Genomic DNA, 22640 nt, shown 5'->3' on the forward strand with positions numbered 1-22640 from the left:
GGCTAAAACCCTGCATGCAGAGTTCTGTAAGATTCTCCTACATGTCCAGAGGAAAACTACAAACAATGCACGCAGGGCAGAATTAGGCCAATATCCATAATAATAAAAACTCAAAAGAAAGCAATTACATTTTAGAAACATGTAAAAAATAATGACCCCCTCTCATTTCATTACCAAGCCCTGCAATGCCAAGAGTTGAGCAAAGAAAAGAGTCCCCTCATCCAGCTGGTCCTGGGGCTGAGTTCACTAACCTGTTCTACAAACACACTGAAGCCTCAGTCCCCTCATCCAGCTGGTCCTGGGGCTGAGTTCACTAACCTGTTCTACTAACACACTGAAGCCTCAGTCCCCTCATCCAGCTGGTCCTGGGGCTGAGTTCACTAACCTGTTCTACTAACACACTGAAGCCTCAGTCCCCTCATCCAGCTGGTCCTTGGGCTGAGTTCACTAACCTGTTCTACTAACACACTGAAGCCTCAGGACCAGAACATCCAATCAATCAGGATAAACCAAATGACAACACAGTCAAAACAACACTATAATGCTTATTGGGAAACACAAACACAAAGCTAAATGCAGTGCTATCTGGCCCTAAATCCACAGTACACCATGGCTAAATATTTGACCATGGTTACTGATCAAAACCTTAGAAAAACCTTGCCAAAGTACAGGCTCAGTGAGCACAGCCTTGCCATTGAGAAGGGTAGACACAGGAAAACCTGGCTCCCTGTAGAGGAAAGGCTGTGCAACCACTGCACCACAGCAGAACCTGAGACAGAGCTGCATTTCCTGACAAAATGTTTAAAAAATATAAAACAATTAGAGTGTCGTCTTCCCAAATTTGAAACCCTTATTTAAGGTTTCAAAGACCTCTCTGATGAGGGTAAGCTACCCGTCCTGTTGGGGGAGGACGCAGAGAGCTGTGGGTTGGCAGCGCACTACATTGCTGCCTGCCGTAAGATGAGGGACAGTGTCTGACAAACCAATCAACCTGCACATGTCTTCTATATCGTTATTATTCAATGGTTATTTTGACCGTTGGTTATTGTTGTTACCGTTGACAATGTTCATAATTATTAGTTTAATATCGTAAATATACCAAATAAGCTTCGGCAATGTGTACATTGTTACGTTGTGCCAGTAAAGCACATTGAGAGACAGAGACCCACACATTGTGGTGTCCTGTCCCGCGGACTGTGCCGGAACACCCAATGTCGTGGCCATACCTCATCCTGACTCGCCACGCTATGATTTATTCATCCTGAACGTCACCCCACACATAACAATACCTCCTCTCCCTTTCTCTGCAGTCATCCCTCCTCTCCCTTTCTCTGCAGTCATCCCTCCTCTCCCTTTCTCTGCAGTCATCCCTCCTCTCCCTTTCTCCTCTCCCTTTCTCTGCAGTCATCCCTCCTCTCCCTTTCTCCTCTCCCTTTCTCTGCAGTCATCCCTCTCCCTTTCTCCTCTCCCTTTCTCTGCAGTCATCCCTCCTCTCCCTTTATCCTCTCCCTTTCTCTGCAGTCACCCCTCCTCTCCCTTTATCCTCTCCCTTTCTCTGCAGTCACCCCTCCTCTCCCTTTCTCTGCAGTCATCCCTCCTCTCCCTTTCTCCTCTCCCTTTCTCTGCAGTCATCCCTCCTCTCCCTTTCTCCTCTCCCTTTCTCTGCAGTCACCCCTCCTCTCCCTTTCTCTGCAGTCATCCCTCCTCTCCCTTTCTCTGCAGTCATCCCTCCTCTCCCTTTCTCTGCAGTCACCCCTCCTCTCCCTTTCTCTGCAGTCACCCCTCCTCTCCCTTTCTCTGCAGTCACCCCTCCTCTCCCTTTCTCTGCAGTCATCCCTCCTCTCCCTTTCTCCTCTCCCTTTCTCTGCAGTCATCCCTCCTCTCCCTTTCTCCTCTCCCTTTCTCTGCAGTCACCCCTTCTCTCCCTTTCTCTTTTCTCTCTGCAGTCACCCCTCCTCTCCCTTTCTCTGCAGTCACCCCTCCTCTCCCTTTCTCTGCAGTCATCCCTCCTCTCCCTTTCTCCTCTCCCTTTCTCTGCAGTCATCCCTCTCCCTTTCTCCTCTCCCTTTCTCTGCAGTCACCCCTTCTCTCCCTTTCTCTTTTCTCTCTGCAGTCACCCCTCCTCTCCCTTTCTCTGCAGTCACCCCTCCTCTCCCTTTCTCTGCAGTCATCCCTCCTCTCCCTTTCTCTGCAGTCATCCCTCCTCTCCCTTTCTCTGCAGTCATCCCTCCTCTCCCTTTCTCTGCAGTCATCCCTCCTCTCCCTTTCTCTGCAGTCATCCCTCCTCTCCCTTTCTCTGCAGTCACCCCTCCTCTCCCTTTCTCTGCAGTCATCCCTCCTCTCCCTTTCTCCTCTCCCTTTCTCTGCAGTCATCCCTCCTCTCCCTTTCTCTGCAGTCACCCCTCCTCTCCCTTTCTCTGCAGTCATCCCTCCTCTCCCTTTCTCCTCTCCCTTTCTCTGCAGTCATCCCTCCTCTCCCTTTCTCCTCTCCCTTTCTCTGCAGTCACCCCTTCTCTCCCTTTCTCTTTTCTCTCTGCAGTCACCCCTCCTCTCCCTTTCTCTGCAGTCACCCCTCCTCTCCCTTTCTCTGCAGTCATCCCTCCTCTCCCTTTCTCTGCAGTCATCCCTCTCCCTTTCTCCTCTCCCTTTCTCTGCAGTCACCCCTTCTCTCCCTTTCTCTTTTCTCTCTGCAGTCACCCCTCCTCTCCCTTTCTCTGCAGTCACCCCTCCTCTCCCTTTCTCTGCAGTCACCCCTCCTCTCCCTTTCTCTGCAGTCATCCCTCCTCTCCCTTTCTCTGCAGTCATCCCTCTCCCTTTCTATTCTCTCTCTCTGCAGTCATCCCTCCTCTCCCTTTCTCCTCTCCCTTTCTCTGCAGTCATCCCTCCTCTCCCTTTCTCCTCTCCCTTTCTCTGCAGTCATCCCTCTCCCTTTCTATTCTCTCTCTCTGCAGTCATCCCTCTCCCTTTCTATTCTCTCTCTCTGCAGTCATCCCTCTCCCTTTCTCTTCTCTCTCTGCAGTCATCCCTCTCCCTTTCTCTTCTCTCCCTGCAGTCATCCCTCTCCCTTTCTCTTCTCTCCCTCTCTCTGCAGTCACCCCTCCTCTCCCTTTCTCTTCTCTCCCTCTCTCTGCAGTCACCCCTCCTCTCCCTTTCTCTTCTCTCCCTCTCTCTGCAGTCACCCCTCTCCCTTTCTCTTCTCTCCCTCTCTCTGCAGTCACCCCTCCTCTCCCTTTCTCTTCTCTCCCTCTCTCTGCAGTCACCCCTCCTCTCCCTTTCTCTTCTCTCCCTCTCTCTGCAGTCACCCCTCCTCTCCCTTTCTCTTCTCTCCCTCTCTCTGCAGTCATCCCTCCTCTCCCTTTCTCTCTCTCTCTGCAGTCATCCCTCCTCTCCCTTTCTCTCTCTCTCTGCAGTCATCCCTCCTCTCCCTTTCTCTTCTCTCTCTCTGCAGTCATCCCTCCTCTCCCTTTCTCTTCTCTCTCTCTGCAGTCATCCCTCCTCTCCCTTTCTCTTCTCTCTCTCTGCAGTCATCCCTCCTCTCCCTTTCTCTTCTCTCTCTCTGCAGTCATCCCTCCTCTCCCTTTCTCTTCTCTCTCTCTGCAGGCATCCCTCCTCTCTCTTCTCTCTCTCTGCAGGCATCCCTCCTCTCTCTTCTCTCTCTCTGCAGGCATCCCTCCTCTCTCTTCTCTCTCTCTGCAGTCATCCCTCCTCTCCCTTTCTCTCTCTCTCTGCAGTCATCCCTCCTCTCCCTTTCTCTCTCTCTCTCTGCAGTCATCCCTCCTCTCCCTTTCTCTCTCTCTCTCTGCAGTCATCCCTCCTCTCCCTTTCTCTCTCTCTCTGCAGTCATCCCTCCTCTCCCTTTCTCTCTCTCTCTGCAGTCATCCCTCCTCTCCCTTTCTCTCTCTCTCTGCAGTCATCCCTCCTCTCCCTTTCTCTCTCTCTCTGCAGTCATCCCTCCTCTCCCTTTCTCTTCTCTCTCTCTGCAGTCATCCCTCCTCTCCCTTTCTCTTCTCTCTGCAGTCATCCCTCCTCTCCCTTTCTCTTCTCTCTGCAGTCATCCCTCCTCTCCCTTCTCTTCTCTCTGCAGTCATCCCTCCTCTCCCTTCTCTCTCTCTGCAGTCATCCCTCCTCTCCCTTTCTCTCTCTCTCTCTGCAGTCATCCCTCCTCTCCCTTTCTCTCTCTCTCTGCAGTCATCCCTCCTCTCCCTTTCTCTCTCTCTGCAGTCATCCCTCCTCTCCCTTTCTCTCTCTCTCTGCAGTCATCCCTCCTCTCCCTTTCTCTCTCTCTCTGCAGTCATCCCTCCTCTCCCTTTCTCTTCTCTCTCTCTGCAGTCATCCCTCCTCTCCCTTTCTCTTCTCTCTCTCTGCAGTCATCCCTCCTCTCCCTTTCTCTTCTCTCTCTCTGCAGTCATCCCTCCTCTCCCGTTCTCTTCTCTCTGCAGTCATCCCACCTCTCCCTTTCTCTTCTCTCTGCAGTCATCCCACCTCTCCCTTTCTCTTCTCTCTGCAGTCATCCCTCCTCTCCCTTTCTCTTCTCTCTGCAGTCATCCCTCCTCTCTGCAGTCATCCCTCCTCTCCCTTTCTCTTCTCTGCAGTCATCCCTCCTCTCTGCAGTCATCCCTCCTCTCCCTTTCTCTTCTCTGCAGTCATCCCTCCTCTCCCTTTCTCTTCTCTGCAGTCATCCCTCCTCTCCCTTTCTCTTCTCTCTGCAGTCATCCCTCCTCTCCCTTTCTCTTCAGTCATCCCTCCTTGCACACCATTTATGGTTGTGAGTGCCAGCACTCTCTGGCTCTTCGGTTGGTATGCATGTAGGCAGGCAGGTATGTAGGCAGGCAGGCGTGTGTGTGTGTGTGGTATGTGTGTGTGTGTGTGTGTATTCTTTGATGGACAAGGCCCTGCCTATGAACTGTAAAGTTAAACCTACTTACCATTCACAGCAACAAAGACGTTCTCAATGAAACTGTCAGAGGTCACTGACAGTGAATCAGGCTCCTGTCGGTCTATTCCTGAGCTGTTTAGTAAGTGAATGGTCGTATAATGCAGGGAGTCGCAGTTTCATTTCCAGTTTCTCTGAGATGACTGGTCCCGATTGCACAATCAGAATGACCATATAAAATGTTAGGATCATATTGATATTCCGAGTCGTAAAAAGTCCTGGCCTTCATCCAAACTCACCAAGCCATAAACAATGTCTGAGAGACCAGCTTGACTTCCACCGAACGACAGCCACATCAGCGCCATTAAAAAGGAAGGGACAACATTGCCATCTAGTGGCTTGGAAAGTAATCACACCCAAGTGGTACTGAATCCTTGGAAACCAGTCATTTTGGTGGAATTTCTGACAAATGTTCATATTTACTTTATTTTGGTATTGAACAAGGCAAGTCAGTTAAGAAAAAAAAATCGTATTAACAACTGCCTTGTTCAACGGCAGAATGACAGATTTTTACCTTGTCAGCTCGGGGATTCGATCCAGCAACCTTTCGGTTACTGGCCCAACGCTCTGACCACTAGGCTACCTGCCACCCCAAATAGGCCTCAATGTTAAATGCATCAGACAACATTAAGAGGTTGTGAGCTACTTAAAAATGTTCCCTTTCAGATTTGATGTATATTTAAATAGTGCTGATAAAGTTGGACTTCGTGTAGCCAGCAGCAGCAGCCAGGGTTTTAATACAGAAGTCATGACAAGGATACTTACCCTTCTGAGTCTATGCTGTTTTCAGGAACCATGGCTTGGAGGGCATCGGAGTTCGCTGTGTAGACAGAGAGAGAGAAAAATATGGCGTAGGGGAATTAGCGAGGAGAACGAGCATGTGACATCAGAAGGGGAAACATTTATTGGAATATGGTCGCGGCCGATAAGCCCCAAAAACACAATTAAAATGGTGCACTGCATTCAATTAAACAGGAGCACGTTCAGTCCTCAGAATATAACCTCTGGGTGTAGGCTGTGTGCACAGGGAACAATGCATTATGTACAACAGCGTCTTCCTGAAATGTAGGACACATTAGTGCTAGAATTAATAAGCCATTACTAAGTATGAACACAGAAAGTTTGGCACAAGAGCATAAATGTTTTCTATTATACTTCTCAACAGGACTTTAAGACAAAGTGTTACACATGTAAATTACATTATTAATAACCTAGAAGAAACGAGGGCACATGTCAATGTGCTTCAAGGGCACACGATTGGCAGTACACACACACACGATTAGCAGTAGAGACACACGATTAGCAGTAGAGACACACGATTAGCAGTAGAGACACACGATTAGCAGTAGAGACACACGATTAGCAGTAGAGACACACGATTAGCAGTAGAGACACACGATTAGCAGTAGAGACACACGATTAGCAGTAGAGACACACGATTAGCAGTAGAGACACACGATTAGCAGTAGAGGAACACGATTAGCAGTAGAGGAACACATGATTAGCAGTAGAGGAACACATGATTAGCAGTAGAGGAACACATGATTAGCAGTAGAGGAACACATGATTAGCAGTACAGAGACACATGATTAGCAGTACAGAGACACATGATTAACCCATTCAGCAATTTACACACAATACCCCATAATAACAAAGCAAAAACAGTTTGAGAAATAATTGTCATTTGATTAACATTTAAAAACAGAAATACCTTATTTACATAATTATTCAGACCCTTTGCTATGAGACTCAAAATTGAGCTCAGGTGCATCCTCTTTCACATTGATCATCCTTGAGATGTTTCTACAATTTGATTGGAGTCCACCTGTGGTAAATTAGATTGATTGTACATGATTTGGAAAGGCACACACCTGTCTATATAAGGTCCCACAGTTGACAGTGCATATCAGAGCATAAACCGAAGCCATGAGGTCCAAGGAATGGTCCCCAAGAACACAGTGGCCTCCATGATTCTTACATGGAAGAAGTTTGGAACCACCAAGACTCTCCCTAGAACTGAGCAATCGGGGGAGAAAGGCCTTGGTCAGGGAGGTGACCTGATGAACCTGATGGTTACTCTGACAAAACTCTAGAGTTTCTGTGGAGATGGGAGAAACTTCCAGAAGGTTGTCCCATCTCTGCAGCACTCCACCAATCAGGACTTGGTAGAGTGGCCAGACGGAAGCCACTCTTCAATAAAATGCACGTGACACCCACTTGGAGTTTGCCAAAAAGGCACCTAAAGACTCTCAGAACATGATAAACAAGTTTCTCTGGTCTGATGAAACCAAGATTCAACTCCTGAATGCCAAGCGTCATGTCTGGAAGAAACCAGCCAAGACAGAGCAGGAGTGGCTTCGGGACAAGTTTCTGAATGGCCCAGCCAGAGCCCAGACTTAAACCCAATCTAACATCTCTGGAGAGACTGGAAAAAGCTGTGCAGCGATGCTCCCCATCCAACCTGACAGAGAGGACCTGCAGAGAAGAATGGGAGAAACTCCCCAAATACAGGTGTGCCAAGCTTGTAGTGTCATACCCAGGAAGAGTCAAGGCTGTAATTGCTGCCAAAGGTGCTTCAACAAAGAACTGAGTAAAGGGCCTGAATACTTATATGAATGTGATAAGTTTATTTTAAACAAATAAAAAAACACTTTTCACTGTCATTATGGGGTATTGTGATGTCATTATGGGGTATTGTGATGTCATTATGGGGTATTGTGATGTCATTATGGGGTATTGTGATGTCATTATGGGGTATTGTGATGTCATTATGGGGTATTGTGATGTCATTATGGGGTATTGTGATGTCATTATGGGGTATTGTGTCTATATTGATGAGGGTAAATTGAACGATGTAATCGATTTTAGAATAAGGTTGTAACATAACAAAAATGTGGAAAAAAGGTCAAGGGGTCTGAATACTTTCTGAAGCCACTGTGTTGGCCAACACTTCAGTGGAGAAAATAGAATAACTATATGACTAATATATATATATATATATAACCCAGAATAACTAAAGATGAGGAAAGACCTGTGGAAACATCGGAGTCACGTCCGACTTCACATGACCATGTGAACATCCCGTTTCCTCTCGTCGGTCAAACTAAGCCCGATTTCCCCACAAACTAAGACTGTGTACTAAACTAGAAGCGTAGCATCATATTAAAATCACTTATCATGTCTGACCAGAGGGCATTTCAACACACCTTTGTGACCACCTGGAAGGAAGGAGAGTATAAATCAGTATCGAGTCCCTAAGGCTTTGTGCAGCATGCCAACGTGAGCAGGAAAAGGCTTTGACTTGGAGACTTCCTGTTTCGTCATAATCAGGCAATACTATCGAGACTGACTCACAGAATGTAGGTGTGTGCACGTGCATAGGTCACACAACCTCAACTAATGAGTGTGAGTCAATGGCCCGGTTGCCGTCAATACACTGTGATAACCTTGTAATACAATGACAGAGAATTCCAACATTGTAGGAAGCTCCTGTGTTTACAATCTATTGTAACCACACAGCAGCTTCAGTAATTAGTGTACCATGTAGAACGACAGACCTACTCACCTCTCACCGGATGTTAAACACACATACACACACACACACCTCCTCCTGTAGCTTCAGAGTGTGAAAGACAGTGCGATAGGAGAGGGAGGCAAGCTCAGCACCAAGTGGTCTGACATAACCATGACAACTGTTCAGTGGTCTGACATAACCATGACAACTGTTCAGTGGTCTGACATAACCATGACAACTGTTCAGTGGTCTGACATAACCATGACAACTGTTCAGTGGTCATAGACACTAGTTATAGTATTGTTGTCAGTAGAGTGGTCATAGACACTAGTTATAGTATTGTTATCAGTAGGAGACAGTAGAGTGGTCATAGACACTAGTTATAGTATTGTTGTCAGTAGAGTGGTCATAGACACTAGTTATAGTATTGTTATCAGTAGGAGACAGTAGAGTGGTCATAGACACTAGTTATAGTATTGTTGTCAGTAGAGGAGACAGTAGAGTGGTCATAGACACTAGTTATAGTATTGTTGTCAGTAGAGTGGTCATAGACACTAGTTATAGTATTGTTGTCAGTAGAGTGGTCATAGACACTAGTTATAGTATTGTTGTCAGTAGAGTGGTCATAGACACTAGTTATAGTATTGTTGTCAGTAGGAGACAGTAGAGTGGTCATAGACACTAGTTATAGTATTGTTGTCAGTAGAGTGGTCATAGACACTAGTTATAGTATTGTTGTCAGTAGAGTGGTCATAGACACTAGTTATAGTATTGTTGTCAGTAGAGTGGTCATAGACACTAGTTATAGTATTGTTGTCAGTAGAGGAGACAGTAGAGTGGTCATAGACACTAGTTATAGTATTGTTGTCAGTAGAGTGGTCATAGACACTAGTTATAGTATTGTTGTCAGTAGAGTGGTCATAGACACTAGTTATAGTATTGTTGTCAGTAGAGTGGTCATAGACACTAGTTATAGTATTGTTGTCAGTAGAGGAGACAGTAGAGTGGTCATAGACACTAGTTATAGTATTGTTGTCAGTAGGAGACAGTAGAGTGGTCATAGACACTAGTTATAGTATTGTTGTCAGTAGGAGACAGTAGAGTGGTCATAGACACTAGTTATAGTATTGTTGTCAGTAGGAGACAGTAGAGTGGTCAATAGACACTAGTTATAGTATTGTTGTCAGTAGAGTGGTCATAGACACTAGTTATAATATTGTTTGTCAGTAGAGTGGTCATAGACACTAGTTATAGTATTGTTGTCAGTAGAGGAGACAGTAGAGTGGTCATAGACACTAGTTATAGTATTGTTGTCAGTAGGAGACAGTAGAGTGGTCATAGACACTAGTTATAGTATTGTTGTCAGTAGGAGACAGTAGAGTGGTCATAGACACTATAGTATTGTTGTCAGTAGAGTGGTCATAGACACTATAGTATTGTTGTCAGTAGAGTGGTCATAGAAACTAGTTATAGTATTGTTGTCAGTAGAGTGGTCAATAGACACTAGTTATAGTATTGTTGTCAGTAGAGTGGTCAATAGACACTAGTTATAGTATTGTTGTCAGTAGAGTGGTCATAGACACTAGTTATAGTATTGTTGTCAGTAGAGTGGTCATAGACACTAGTTATAGTATTGTTGTCAGTAGAGTGGTCATAGACACTAGTTATAGTATTGTTGTCAGTAGAGTGGTCATAGACACTAGTTATAGTATTGTTGTCAGTAGAGTGGTCATAGACACTAGTTATAGTATTGTTGTCAGTAGAGTGGTCATAGACACTAGTTATAGTATTGTTGTCAGTAGAGTGGTCAATAGACACTAGTTATAGTATTGTTGTCAGTAGAGTGGTCATAGACACTAGTTATAGTATTGTTGTCAGTAGAGTGGTCATAGACACTAGTTATAGTATTGTTGTCAGTAGAGTGGTCATAGACACTAGTTATAGTATTGTTGTCAGTAGAGTGGTCAATAGACACTAGTTATAGTATTGTTGTCAGTAGAGTGGTCATAGACACTAGTTATAGTATTGTTGTCAGTAGAGTGGTCATAGACACTATAGTATTGTTGTCAGTAGAGTGGTCATAGACACTAGTTATAGTATTGTTGTCAGTAGAGGAGACAGTAGAGTGGTCATAGACACTAGTTATAATATTGTTGTCAGTAGAGTGGTCAATAGACACTAGTTATAGTATTGTTGTCAGTAGAGTGGTCATAGACACTAGTTATAGTATTGTTGTCAGTAGAGTGGTCATAGACACTAGTTATAGTATTGTTGTCAGTAGAGTGGTCATAGACACTAGTTATAGTATTGTTGTCAGTAGAGTGGTCATAGACACTATAGTATTGTTGTCAGTAGAGTGGTCATAGACACTAGTTATAGTATTGTTGTCAGTAGAGTGGTCATAGACACTAGTTATAGTATTGTTGTCAGTAGAGTGGTCATAGACACTATAGTATTGTTGTCAGTAGAGTGGTCATAGACACTAGTTATAGTATTGTTGTCAGTAGAGTGGTCATAGACACTAGTTATAGTATTGTTGTCAGTAGAGGAGACAGTAGAGTGGTCATAGACACTAGTTATAGTATTGTTGTCAGTAGGAGACAGTAGAGTGGTCATAGACACTAGTTATAGTATTGTTGTCAGTAGAGGAGACAGTAGAGTGGTCATAGACACTAGTTATAGTATTGTTGTCAGTAGGAGACAGTAGAGTGGTCATAGACACTAGTTATAGTATTGTTGTCAGTAGAGGAGACAGTAGAGTGGTCATAGACACTAGTTATAGTATTGTTGTCAGTAGGAGACAGTAGAGTGGTCATAGACACTAGTTATAGTATTGTTGTCAGTAGAGTGGTCATAGACACTAGTTATAGTATTGTTGTCAGTAGGAGACAGTAGAGTGGTCAGAGACACTAGTTATAGTATTGTTGTCAGTAGGAGACAGTAGAGTGGTCATAGACACTAGTTATAGTATTGTTGTCAGTAGAGTGGTCATAGACACTAGTTATAGTATTGTTGTCAGTAGAGTGGTCATAGACACTAGTTATAGTATTGTTGTCAGTAGAGTGGTCAATAGACACTAGTTATAGTATTGTTGTCAGTAGAGTGGTCATAGACACTAGTTATAGTATTGTTGTCAGTAGAGTGGTCATAGACACTAGTTATAGTATTGTTGTCAGTAGAGTGGTCATAGACACTAGTTATAGTATTGTTGTCAGTAGAGTGGTCATAGACACTAGTTATAGTATTGTTGTCAGTAGAGTGGTCAATAGACACTAGTTATAGTATTGTTGTCAGTAGAGTGGTCATAGACACTAGTTATAGTATTGTTGTCAGTAGAGTGGTCATAGACACTAGTTATAGTATTGTTGTCAGTAGAGTGGTCATAGACACTAGTTATAGTATTGTTGTCAGTAGAGGAGACAGTAGAGTGGTCATAGACACTAGTTATAGTATTGTTGTCAGTAGGAGACAGTAGAGTGGTCAATAGACACTAGTTATAGTATAGTTGTCAGTAGAGGAGACAGTAGAGTGGTCATAGACACTAGTTATAGTATTGTTGTCAGTAGAGTGGTCATAGACACTAGTTATAGTATTGTTGTCAGTAGAGTGGTCATAGACACTATAAAAATTGACATCTTACCCCAGTCTAAGAAATAAACCTCCCATGCCACTCTGTCAACATCACGGCAAATCTCATGCGAGTGCATTCCATCTATTGGCACAATGGACAGTTTTTAACATCTCGTCCCGTGTTTTATGATTCTGATTATCTGGACCAGTCCAGTGACTGCTGTGAAAGGACAGCTGACAACATAGGAAAGTCTGTGTGACAGCTTGGAGAGACAGCTGACCGGAGGGAATAGACCCCACTGGGGCTGTCATGGGTTAGCTACCCATGTTGGCAGTCTCCGACGCTGTTTCAGTATGTTGGAGACACCCACTAAGTGCTACTGAAAGTCAACAAAGGAACATACCCCTAGAGCCTGCGAGAGCTGGGGTGCAAGATGGCTCAACGACTGATCACACGGTTACGGACCCAGGAACGGAAACGACTACGAGTAGGAACACAGCACATGAGACAACCATAACAGCAGCAGGACACACACTTCAGGTGTGCAGCTGTGGTTGGGAGGGAGTAACATCGGCAAGGGGGTTAAGGATCCATCAAGGGAGGAAAAGGTGCTTGTTAGAGAAGCAGAGACAGGGACCTCGCATTGACCAGTACTTCTTACAAAGCAGCCAGTCAAATCAGTCGAATGAAGCACAGCGACAGGACGCAAACCAAAGTTCGCAGAGCATCAGCACCCCTGTAACTGAGGAGGATAACACAAGCACAGAAATGCCGGTGGATGAACTCACCCAACCACAGAGACCTCTAAAAGAGGAAAAGATCAAAGGGCACAGACCGAGTGTGAAGTGGCCCAAAGCCGTTGAAAAGAGAGAGTGGGAAACAATCAACAACGACCTGACAAAAATCTTGGAACAACAGGTAGGAAAAGCAGAGAAAAAGCTTGAAAGGATGGGAGACATTATCTTCCACTACGGAGAAGAGCGCTTTGGCGTAAACGAAAGGAGAAGTGGCAAGACACCTCCCGCACCAGCCAAATCTAGGAGACAGCAGGAGATCAAGATACTTGTCAGAGAGAGAAGGCAGCTGAGGAAGCAGTGGAAGAAGGCCTCTGATGCAGAGAGAGAAGGTCTCATGCTACTCCAAGCAGACATTAAATGTCGGCTGGCAACCTTGCGAAGAGCAGAAAACTTAAGGAAACTTCGTAGGAAGAAGGAACACTCAAGAACACGGTTCTATAAAAACCCCTTTAAGTTTGTCAAAGATCTCTTCGCAAAGGAAAAGTGCGGAATCCTAAAAACTACAAAGCCTGAACTGGAAGAACATCTGGAAAAGGTCCACCAGGACATGAAAAGGCATGAGCAGATAATCATCCCACATGACATCCCACCTATTCAACCACCAGAATTCAATCTGGACACTGACCCTCCAAAATGGAGGGAAGTAGAGAACGTTGTCCGAAGAGCAAGAGCGGCCTCGGCTCCTGGGCCTAATGGAGTACCATACAAGCTCTACAAGAACGCCCGGATGTTCTACGCTTTCTTTGGAGGCTCATGAGGATAGTGTGGCAGAAGGAAATAATACCAAAGGCATGGCGAAGGGCTGGTGGTGTGCTAATCCCGAAAGAGAAGGATGCGACAGACATCAGTCAATTCCGACCAATCTCCCTTCTCAACGTCGAAGGGAAGATCTTTTTCAGTATAATAGCACAGAGGCTGTCCACTTATCTGGAAAGGAACAAGTACATTGATACATCTGTACAGAAAGCAGGCATTCCTGGTTTCTCTGGTTGCCTGGAACATACTAGTATGATTTGGCACCAGATCCAAACAGCTAAGAAGGACAAGAGAGACCTCTATGTCATCTTCCTCGACTTGGCCAATGCCTTTGGCTCAGTTCCCCATGAACTCCTCTGGGAATCCTTCAACATTTTCCACGTACCAGAACCCATCACTACACTGGTAAAGGCCTATTTCCAAGACCTGCAATTGTGTTTCACAACACCTGACTTCACAACAACATGGCAGCGCTTGGAAGTAGGCATAATGGCAGGCTGTACAATTTCTCCTCTGGCCTTCACTATGGCCATGGAAGTCATCATCAGGGCATCGAGATGGGTGGTCGGTGGTGAGAGAACTAAGGAAGGGCTCCGTCTCCCACCTATCCGAGCATACATGGATGACATGACTACACTGACCACCACTGCAGCATGCAACAGGCGGCTACTTGCAAAACTGCAGGATAACATCAAGTGGGCACGGATGAAAATCAAGCCAAGCAAATCTCGAAGCATCTCCATAGTCAAGGGACAGCTTAAAGATGTCAGGTTCTGCATTGGAGATGACCCGATACCAACGGTGTCTGAGCAACCCATCAAGAGCCTGGGTAGATGGTATAACGAAAGCCTCCGGGATAAAGATCAAGTGCAGCAAGTAAGGCAGGACATCGCCGACGGTCTTGAGAACATCAACAAGACCCTACTGCCTGGGAGGCTCAAGCTCTGGTGCCTACAGTTTGGACTTCTCCCCCGGGTAATGTGGCCACTCACCGTCTATGAGGTCCCAATAACAACAGTGGAGAAGATGGAGCGAACCATTACCTCATACGTGAAGAAATGGCTGGGTGTCCCATGATGCCTGTGTAACATCGGCCTCTATGGCAAAGGGGTCCTTGAACTACCTCTTACAAGTCTAACGGAGGAGTACAAGTGCTCTAAAGTAAGACTTCAGATGACATTGAAGGACTCCAAAGACCAGACCATTAGCAAGGCTGCACCTCCCCTACAAACTGGACGGAAATGGACATCATCCAATGCTGTGCAGCAAGCAACATCAGCCCTGAGACACCAAGACATTGTGGGGAATATCCAGCATGGAAGAGGAGGCTTTGGCCTGGCAGCAAGCAAATCAACGTTCCATAAGGCAACAACATCTGAACGCAGGAAGCTGGTGGTCGAGGAGGTGCGAAGACAGGAGGAGACTGCAAGAAGTGCAAAGGCTGTCTCTCTTGCTAAACAAGGGCAATGGACGCGGTGGGAAGGCCTGGAGAGGAGAAAGATCAACTGGAGTGAGCTTTGGCAAATGGAGGCAAGCAACATCAGCTTCATCATAAGAGCTGTTTATGATGTGCTTCCATCACCAAAAAATCTACATCAATGGTATGGCGAGGACTCGACCTGCCCCCTCTGCCCAGCTCCAGCGACTCTCAGGCATATAATGACAGGTTGCAAGACCAGCCTCTCACAAGGCCGCTACACCTGGAGGCACAATCAGGTCCTCAAGAGCCTGGCTGCAGCACTTGAGACCAAGAGGAGTGCAACCAATTCATTACCTCCAAAAACAAGCAATCCCGTCAAAACAACAACATTCATCCGGGAGGGACAGAAAAGGCCCAAGTATCCTCCTACAAAGCCAGAAACTGGACACCTAGCTATGGCCCGGGACTGGAAGATGCTTGTCGATATTGGCCAGCAACTCATTTTTCCACCTGAGATTGCTTCTACCAACCTTAGGCCAGACATGGTACTCTGGTCCCCTTCACGAAAGGCTGTGTACATCATAGAGCTCACAGTCCCGTGGGAAAACTCTGTTGAAGAGGCCTACGAACGTAAGAAACTGCGTTACACAGAGTTGGCAGCAGACGCAACTCAGCGTGGCTGGAATGCAAAAGTCTGGCCAGTTGAAGTGGGATGCAGAGGATTCGTGGCTTCTTCCATCATCAGGTTGCTGAAAGAACTTGGAATCCATGGACAGGCTCTGCGGCAGACCGTCAGAGCAGTTTCTCAAGCAGCTGAAAGAGGTAGCCAGTGGATCTGGATCAAACGGAAGGACCCTTGCTGGGCTATAACTTCATGACCCCTCACCCCCACCTGAGAACTCAATTCAGATCCCTCCAACTTGAGGAGGGCATATGAGGTATGCGGTCAGCTGTATGGCTGGCTCAGAGAAGAGGACGCCCCTGCCTTGCACAGTCCTGTGGGACATCTTAATTGGGCATGGGACACAAGCTAAGGCTTGATCACCCTTTAGCTGGCCACCTTTGATGAGGGTGTTTAGTGATTAAAGGCCGAAACACCCACTGATTCGAAGGCACACTACTGAGGATGTGTCCCAAAAAAAAAAATTGACATCTTACCCCAGTCTAAGAAATAAACCTCCCATGCCACTCTGTCAACATCACGGCAAATCTCATGCGAGTGCATTCCATCTATTGGCACAATGGACAGTTAACATCTCGTCCCGTGTTTTATGATTCTGATTATCTGGACCAGTCCAGTGACTGCTGTGAAAGGACAGCTGACAACATAGGAAAGTCTGTGTGACAGCTTGGAGAGACAGCTGACCAGAGGGAATAGACCCCACTGGGGCTGTCATGGGTTAGCTACCCATGTTGGCAGTCTCCGACGCTGTTTCAGTATGTTGGAGACACCCGCTAAGTGCTACTGAAAGTCAACAAAGGAACATACCCCTAGAGCACATATGTCAGAGTCAAGGCCCGCGGGCCACATCCGGCACGCGAGAAGGTTTTACGGCCCCTGGGATGATCTTGATTTATTATTAGAACCGGCCCGCAGACCGCAGCAAGCCGGCAGCCCGCAGATCTTTTACACGCACCAATACTACATTTCCCACAATGCAACGGTGACGCACCGAGCAGTAGGCTGCTTCATTTCAATATTTATTGGCACAGCAGTTGTCAGCATCACAGTAAAATTAACTTTCAGATACCCATCAAAAATGGCAAAACGGAAGGTGGACACTGAGAACCGGGGGTTTCAAACAAGGTGGGAGTCGGAGTATTTGTTCACGGAGGTAGCTGGAAAACCTGTGTGTCTTCTGTGTGGAGAAAGTGTGGCGGTACTGAAAGAGTATAATCTGAGACGACATTATGAAACGAAACACGCGGACAAAAACAAGAATATGGACATGGAACAAAGGCTACAAAAGGCAGAGGAATTAAAACGAGGCCTCAAATCGACAGGCTCTGTTCAAAAAAGCCAAATCACAAGGCCAGGCTGCTGTCAAGGCCAGTTTTATTTTGGCAGAAGAGATCGCTAAATCAGCCCGGCCATTTACGGAGGGGGATTTCATCAAAAACTGCATGATTAAAGTTTGTGACGAAGTTTGCCCAGAAAAAAGGCAACTCTTTTTAAAATGTGAGTCTGAGCAGAAACACCATTGCCGAGAGAGTAGACCAGTTGTCCATCAATCTAAAAGAGCAGCTTGTGAAAAAGGGAAAAGATTTCATTGCATATTCCTTGGCTGTGGATGAGAGCACCGACATTTCTGACATTGCCCAGTTGTCAATTTTCATCCGCGGAGTGGACTCCAGCCTAAGCGTGACAGAGGAGTATTTGGCTTTACGTCCTATGCATGGCACAACTACGGGGCATGATTTGTATGAAGAGGTGTCAAGATGTGTAAATGAGATGGAGCTGCCTTGGGAAAATCTCGTGGGTTTAACAACCGACGGAGCACCTGCGATGTGTGGACACAGGAGCGGACTGGTGGCAAAGATACGGGAAAAGATGCAAGAGGAAAACGCGACAGGTGAGCTGACAGCTTATCATTGTATCATACACCAGGAAGCGTTGTGCGGTAAAGCCTTGAAAATGGAGCATGTAATGAGCATCATCACGCGCACAGTTAACTTTATCAGAGCCAAAGGTTTGAATCACCGCCAGTTCAAGGCATTTCTGACGGAGTTAGAAACGGAGCATGGTGATTTGCCTTATCACACAAAGGTGCGATGGCTAAGCCAGGGAAAGGTGCTTCAAAGATGTTTCGAGCTTCGTGAGGAGATTTGTCTGTTCTTGGACAGCAAAGGGAAAGACAACACAACTCCGAGACGAAATGTTTGTGTGTGAAATGGCTTTTCTGTGTGACATTACGAGTCATCTGAATGCAATGAACTTGCAGCTGCAGGGTCGGGATCGTGTCATCTCTGATATGTACAGTACAGTGAAGGCATTTAAAACCAAACTGACTCTGTGGGAGACGCAGATGCGGAAAGAAAATTTGAGCCACTTTCCCAGCTGCCAGACCATGAAAGAGAAGCTCTCTACCAGTGCGTTCCCGAGCGCACAGTTGGCTGATAAAATAGGTATGCTTGCCGCTGACTTTCGACGCCGATTTGCTGACTTTGAAGCACAAAAAAGCAGGTTGGAACTGCTCGGTAACCCATTTGCTGTTGACGTGGAAAGCTCACCACCAAACCTCCAAATGGAGTTGATTGACCTCCAATGCAATGATGCACTGAGGGCAAAATATGCGGCAGTGGGTGCTGCGGAGTTCGCCCGTTTCCTCCCGACACAATGCCCCAGCTGCGCATCCAGGCTGCTCAAACGTTGTCTATGTTTGGCAGCACATACCTGTGTGAACAACTGTTTTCTTTGATGAACTTGAACAAAACATCACACAGAAGTCGACTTACTGCTGAACACCTCCACTCAATTCTGAGGATTTCCTCAGCTCAGAGCCTTACCCCGAACATTGATGAACTTGTGGAAAAGATGGGACACCACCAAGTATCACCCTCAACCTCAAACAAGTGAACATTACTGTGCAATCACATATTTAGAGTTTTTACTCAGTTCAAGTTTAAAAGTTAAAGTTTAATATTTGTTTTCACTGCATGTTACTTCTCCTTAAACAAAGTGTTGTTTTTGATTAATAGATTTTTGCACTTTATTTTATTGTATTTCAATCCAATTATATTTTTAAAATATTTCAGTTGAGTGGATGATAGAAAATTGCTATTATTGTTTTTTTCTTTGAAGTAAATTTAGCCCACTTTTGCTAAAATAGAAAATATAGGCTACTGATGGTGCCTTGAATACCGGTTTCTTTCATTTAATGTTCATGTTATGGGGATTTTTATATAAAGGAAATTTGTCTTTTGTGTCTGTTGAAAATTAAAGATTACTGACAGAGCCATAAGAGAATATTGCTTTATTTATCTGATCATATTGGAATATATTTGTTAGGTTTTCAGTAGGTTCAATTAGGTTCACTAGACTAAATGCGTCATTTAAAAAATTTTCAATGAACATTCGAACAGTCCGGCCCTCGGCTTGTAGCTAAAATTTTTATTTGGCCCTCCGTCCATTTGACTTTGACACCCCTGCCCTAGAGCCTGCGAGAGCTGGGGCGCAAGATGGCTCAACGACTGATCACACGGTTACGGACCCAGGAACGGAAACGACTACGAGTAGGAACACAGCACATGAGACAACCATAACAGCAGCAGGACACACACTTCAGGTGTGCAGCTGTGGTTGGGAGGGAGTAACATCGGCAAGGGGGTTAAGGATCCATCAAGGGAGGAAAAGGTGCTTGTTAGAGAAGCAGAGACAGGGACCTCGCATTGACCAGTACTTCTTACAAAGCAGCCAGTCAAATCAGTCGAATGAAGCACAGCGACAGGACGCAAACCAAAGTTCGCAGAGCATCAGCACCCCTGTAACTGAGGAGGATAACACAAGCACAGAAATGCCGGTGGATGAACTCACCCAACCACAGAGACCTCTAAAAGAGGAAAAGATCAAAGGGCACAGACCGAGTGTGAAGTGGCCCAAAGCCGTTGAAAAGAGAGAGTGGGAAACAATCAACAACGACCTGACAAAAATCTTGGAACAACAGGTAGGAAAAGCAGAGAAAAAGCTTGAAAGGATGGGAGACATTATCTTCCACTACGGAGAAGAGCGCTTTGGCGTAAACGAAAGGAGAAGTGGCAAGACACCTCCCGCACCAGCCAAATCTAGGAGACAGCAGGAGATCAAGATACTTGTCAGAGAGAGAAGGCAGCTGAGGAAGCAGTGGAAGAAGGCCTCTGATGCAGAGAGAGAAGGTCTCATGCTACTCCAAGCAGACATTAAATGTCGGCTGGCAACCTTGCGAAGAGCAGAAAACTTAAGGAAACTTCGTAGGAAGAAGGAACACTCAAGAACACGGTTCTATAAAAACCCCTTTAAGTTTGTCAAAGATCTCTTCGCAAAGGAAAAGTGCGGAATCCTAAAAACTACAAAGCCTGAACTGGAAGAACATCTGGAAAAGGTCCACCAGGACATGAAAAGGCATGAGCAGATAATCATCCCACATGACATCCCACCTATTCAACCACCAGAATTCAATCTGGACACTGACCCTCCAAAATGGAGGGAAGTAGAGAACGTTGTCCGAAGAGCAAGAGCGGCCTCGGCTCCTGGGCCTAATGGAGTACCATACAAGCTCTACAAGAACGCCCCGGATGTTCTACGCTTTCTTTGGAGGCTCATGAGGATAGTGTGGCAGAAGGAAATAATACCAAAGGCATGGCGAAGGGCTGGTGGTGTGCTAATCCCGAAAGAGAAGGATGCGACAGACATCAGTCAATTCCGACCAATCTCCCTTCTCAACGTCGAAGGGAAGATCTTTTTCAGTATAATAGCACAGAGGCTGTCCACTTATCTGGAAAGGAACAAGTACATTGATACATCTGTACAGAAAGCAGGCATTCCTGGTTACTCTGGTTGCCTGGAACATACTAGTATGATTTGGCACCAGATCCAAACAGCTAAGAAGGACAAGAGAGACCTCTATGTCATCTTCCTCGACTTCGCCAATGCCTTTGGCTCAGTTCCCCATGAACTCCTCTGGGAATCCTTCAACATTTTCCACGTACCAGAACCCATCACTACACTGGTAAAGGCCTATTTCCAAGACCTGCAATTGTGTTTCACAACACCTGACTTCACAACAACATGGCAGCACTTGGAAGTAGGCATAATGGCAGGCTGTACAATTTCTCCTCTGGCCTTCACTATGGCCATGGAAGTCATCATCAGGGCATCGAGATGGGTGGTCGGTGGTGAGAGAACTAAGGAAGGGCTCCGTCTCCCACCTATCCGAGCATACATGGATGACATGACTACACTGACCACCACTGCAGCATGCAACAGGCGGCTACTTGCAAAACTGCAGGATAACATCAAGTGGGCACGGATGAAAATCAAGCCAAGCAAATCTCGAAGCATCTCCATAGTCAAGGGACAGCTTAAAGATGTGAGGTTCTGCATTGGAGATGACCCGATACCAACGGTGTCTGAGCAACCCATCAAGAGCCTGGGTAGATGGTACAACGAAAGCCTCCGGGATAAAGATCAAGTGCAGCAAGTAAGGCAGGACATCGCTGACGGTCTTGAGAACATCAACAAGACCCTACTGCCTGGGAGGCTCAAGCTCTGGTGCCTACAGTTTGGACTTCTCCCCCGGGTAATGTGGCCACTCACCGTCTATGAGGTCCCAATAACAACAGTGGAGAAGATGGAGCGAACCATTACCTCATACGTGAAGAAATGGCTGGGTGTCCCATGATGCCTGTGTAACATCGGCCTCTATGGCAAAGGGGTCCTTGAACTACCTCTTACAAGTCTAACGGAGGAGTACAAGTGCTCTAAAGTAAGACTTCAGATGACATTGAAGGACTCCAAAGACCAGACCATTAGCAAGGCTGCACCTCCCCTACAAACTGGACGGAAATGGACATCATCCAATGCTGTGCAGCAAGCAACATCAGCCCTGAGACACCAAGACATTGTGGGGAATATCCAGCATGGAAGAGGAGGCTTTGGCCTGGCAGCAAGCAAATCAACGTTCCATAAGGCAACAACATCTGAACGCAGGAAGCTGGTGGTCGAGGAGGTGCGAAGACAGGAGGAGACTGCAAGAAGTGCAAAGGCTGTCTCTCTTGCTAAACAAGGGCAATGGACGCGGTGGGAAGGCCTGGAGAGGAGAAAGATCAACTGGAGTGAGCTTTGGCAAATGGAGGCAAGCAACATCAGCTTCATCATAAGAGCTGTTTATGATGTGCTTCCATCACCAAAAAATCTACATCAATGGTATGGCGAGGACTCGACCTGCCCCCTCTGCCCAGCTCCAGCGACTCTCAGGCATATAATGACAGGTTGCAAGACCAGCCTCTCACAAGGCCGCTACACCTGGAGGCACAATCAGGTCCTCAAGAGCCTGGCTGCAGCACTTGAGACCAAGAGGAGTGCAACCAATTCATTACCTCCAAAAACAAGCAATCCCGTCAAAACAACAACATTCATCCGGGAGGGACAGAAAAGGCCCAAGTATCCTCCTACAAAGCCAGAAACTGGACACCTAGCTATGGCCCGGGACTGGAAGATGCTTGTCGATATTGGCCAGCAACTCATTTTTCCACCTGAGATTGCTTCTACCAACCTTAGGCCAGACATGGTACTCTGGTCCCCTTCACGAAAGGCTGTGTACATCATAGAGCTCACAGTCCCGTGGGAAAACTCTGTTGAAGAGGCCTACGAACGTAAGAAACTGCGTTACACAGAGTTGGCAGCAGACGCAACTCAGCGTGGCTGGAATGCAAAAGTCTGGCCAGTTGAAGTGGGATGCAGAGGATTCGTGGCTTCTTCCATCATCAGGTTGCTGAAAGAACTTGGAATCCATGGACAGGCTCTGCGGCAGACCGTCAGAGCAGTTTCTCAAGCAGCTGAAAGAGGTAGCCAGTGGATCTGGATCAAACGGAAGGACCCTTGCTGGGCTATAACTTCATGACCCCTCACCCCCACCTGAGAACTCAATTCAGATCCCTCCAACTTGAGGAGG

General features: G+C 46.3%; 1 protein-coding gene across 3 annotated transcripts in view; it reads right to left on the reverse strand.

Moving 5' to 3' along the window:
* Nucleotides 1-22640, reverse strand: part of rell1 (RELT like 1) — a 64875-nt gene that overhangs the window by 13778 nt on the left and 28457 nt on the right. For all 3 annotated transcript variants that reach the window (XM_046328093.1, XM_046328094.1, XM_046328092.1), the window contains one exon: nt 5699-5753. In XM_046328093.1, the coding sequence (XP_046184049.1) occupies nt 5699-5753 (55 nt within the window). The remainder of the gene's footprint in view (nt 1-5698; nt 5754-22640) is intronic.

Source organism: Oncorhynchus gorbuscha, linkage group LG25, assembly GCF_021184085.1.
Source record: "Oncorhynchus gorbuscha isolate QuinsamMale2020 ecotype Even-year linkage group LG25, OgorEven_v1.0, whole genome shotgun sequence".
Taxonomy (NCBI): domain Eukaryota; kingdom Metazoa; phylum Chordata; class Actinopteri; order Salmoniformes; family Salmonidae; genus Oncorhynchus; species Oncorhynchus gorbuscha.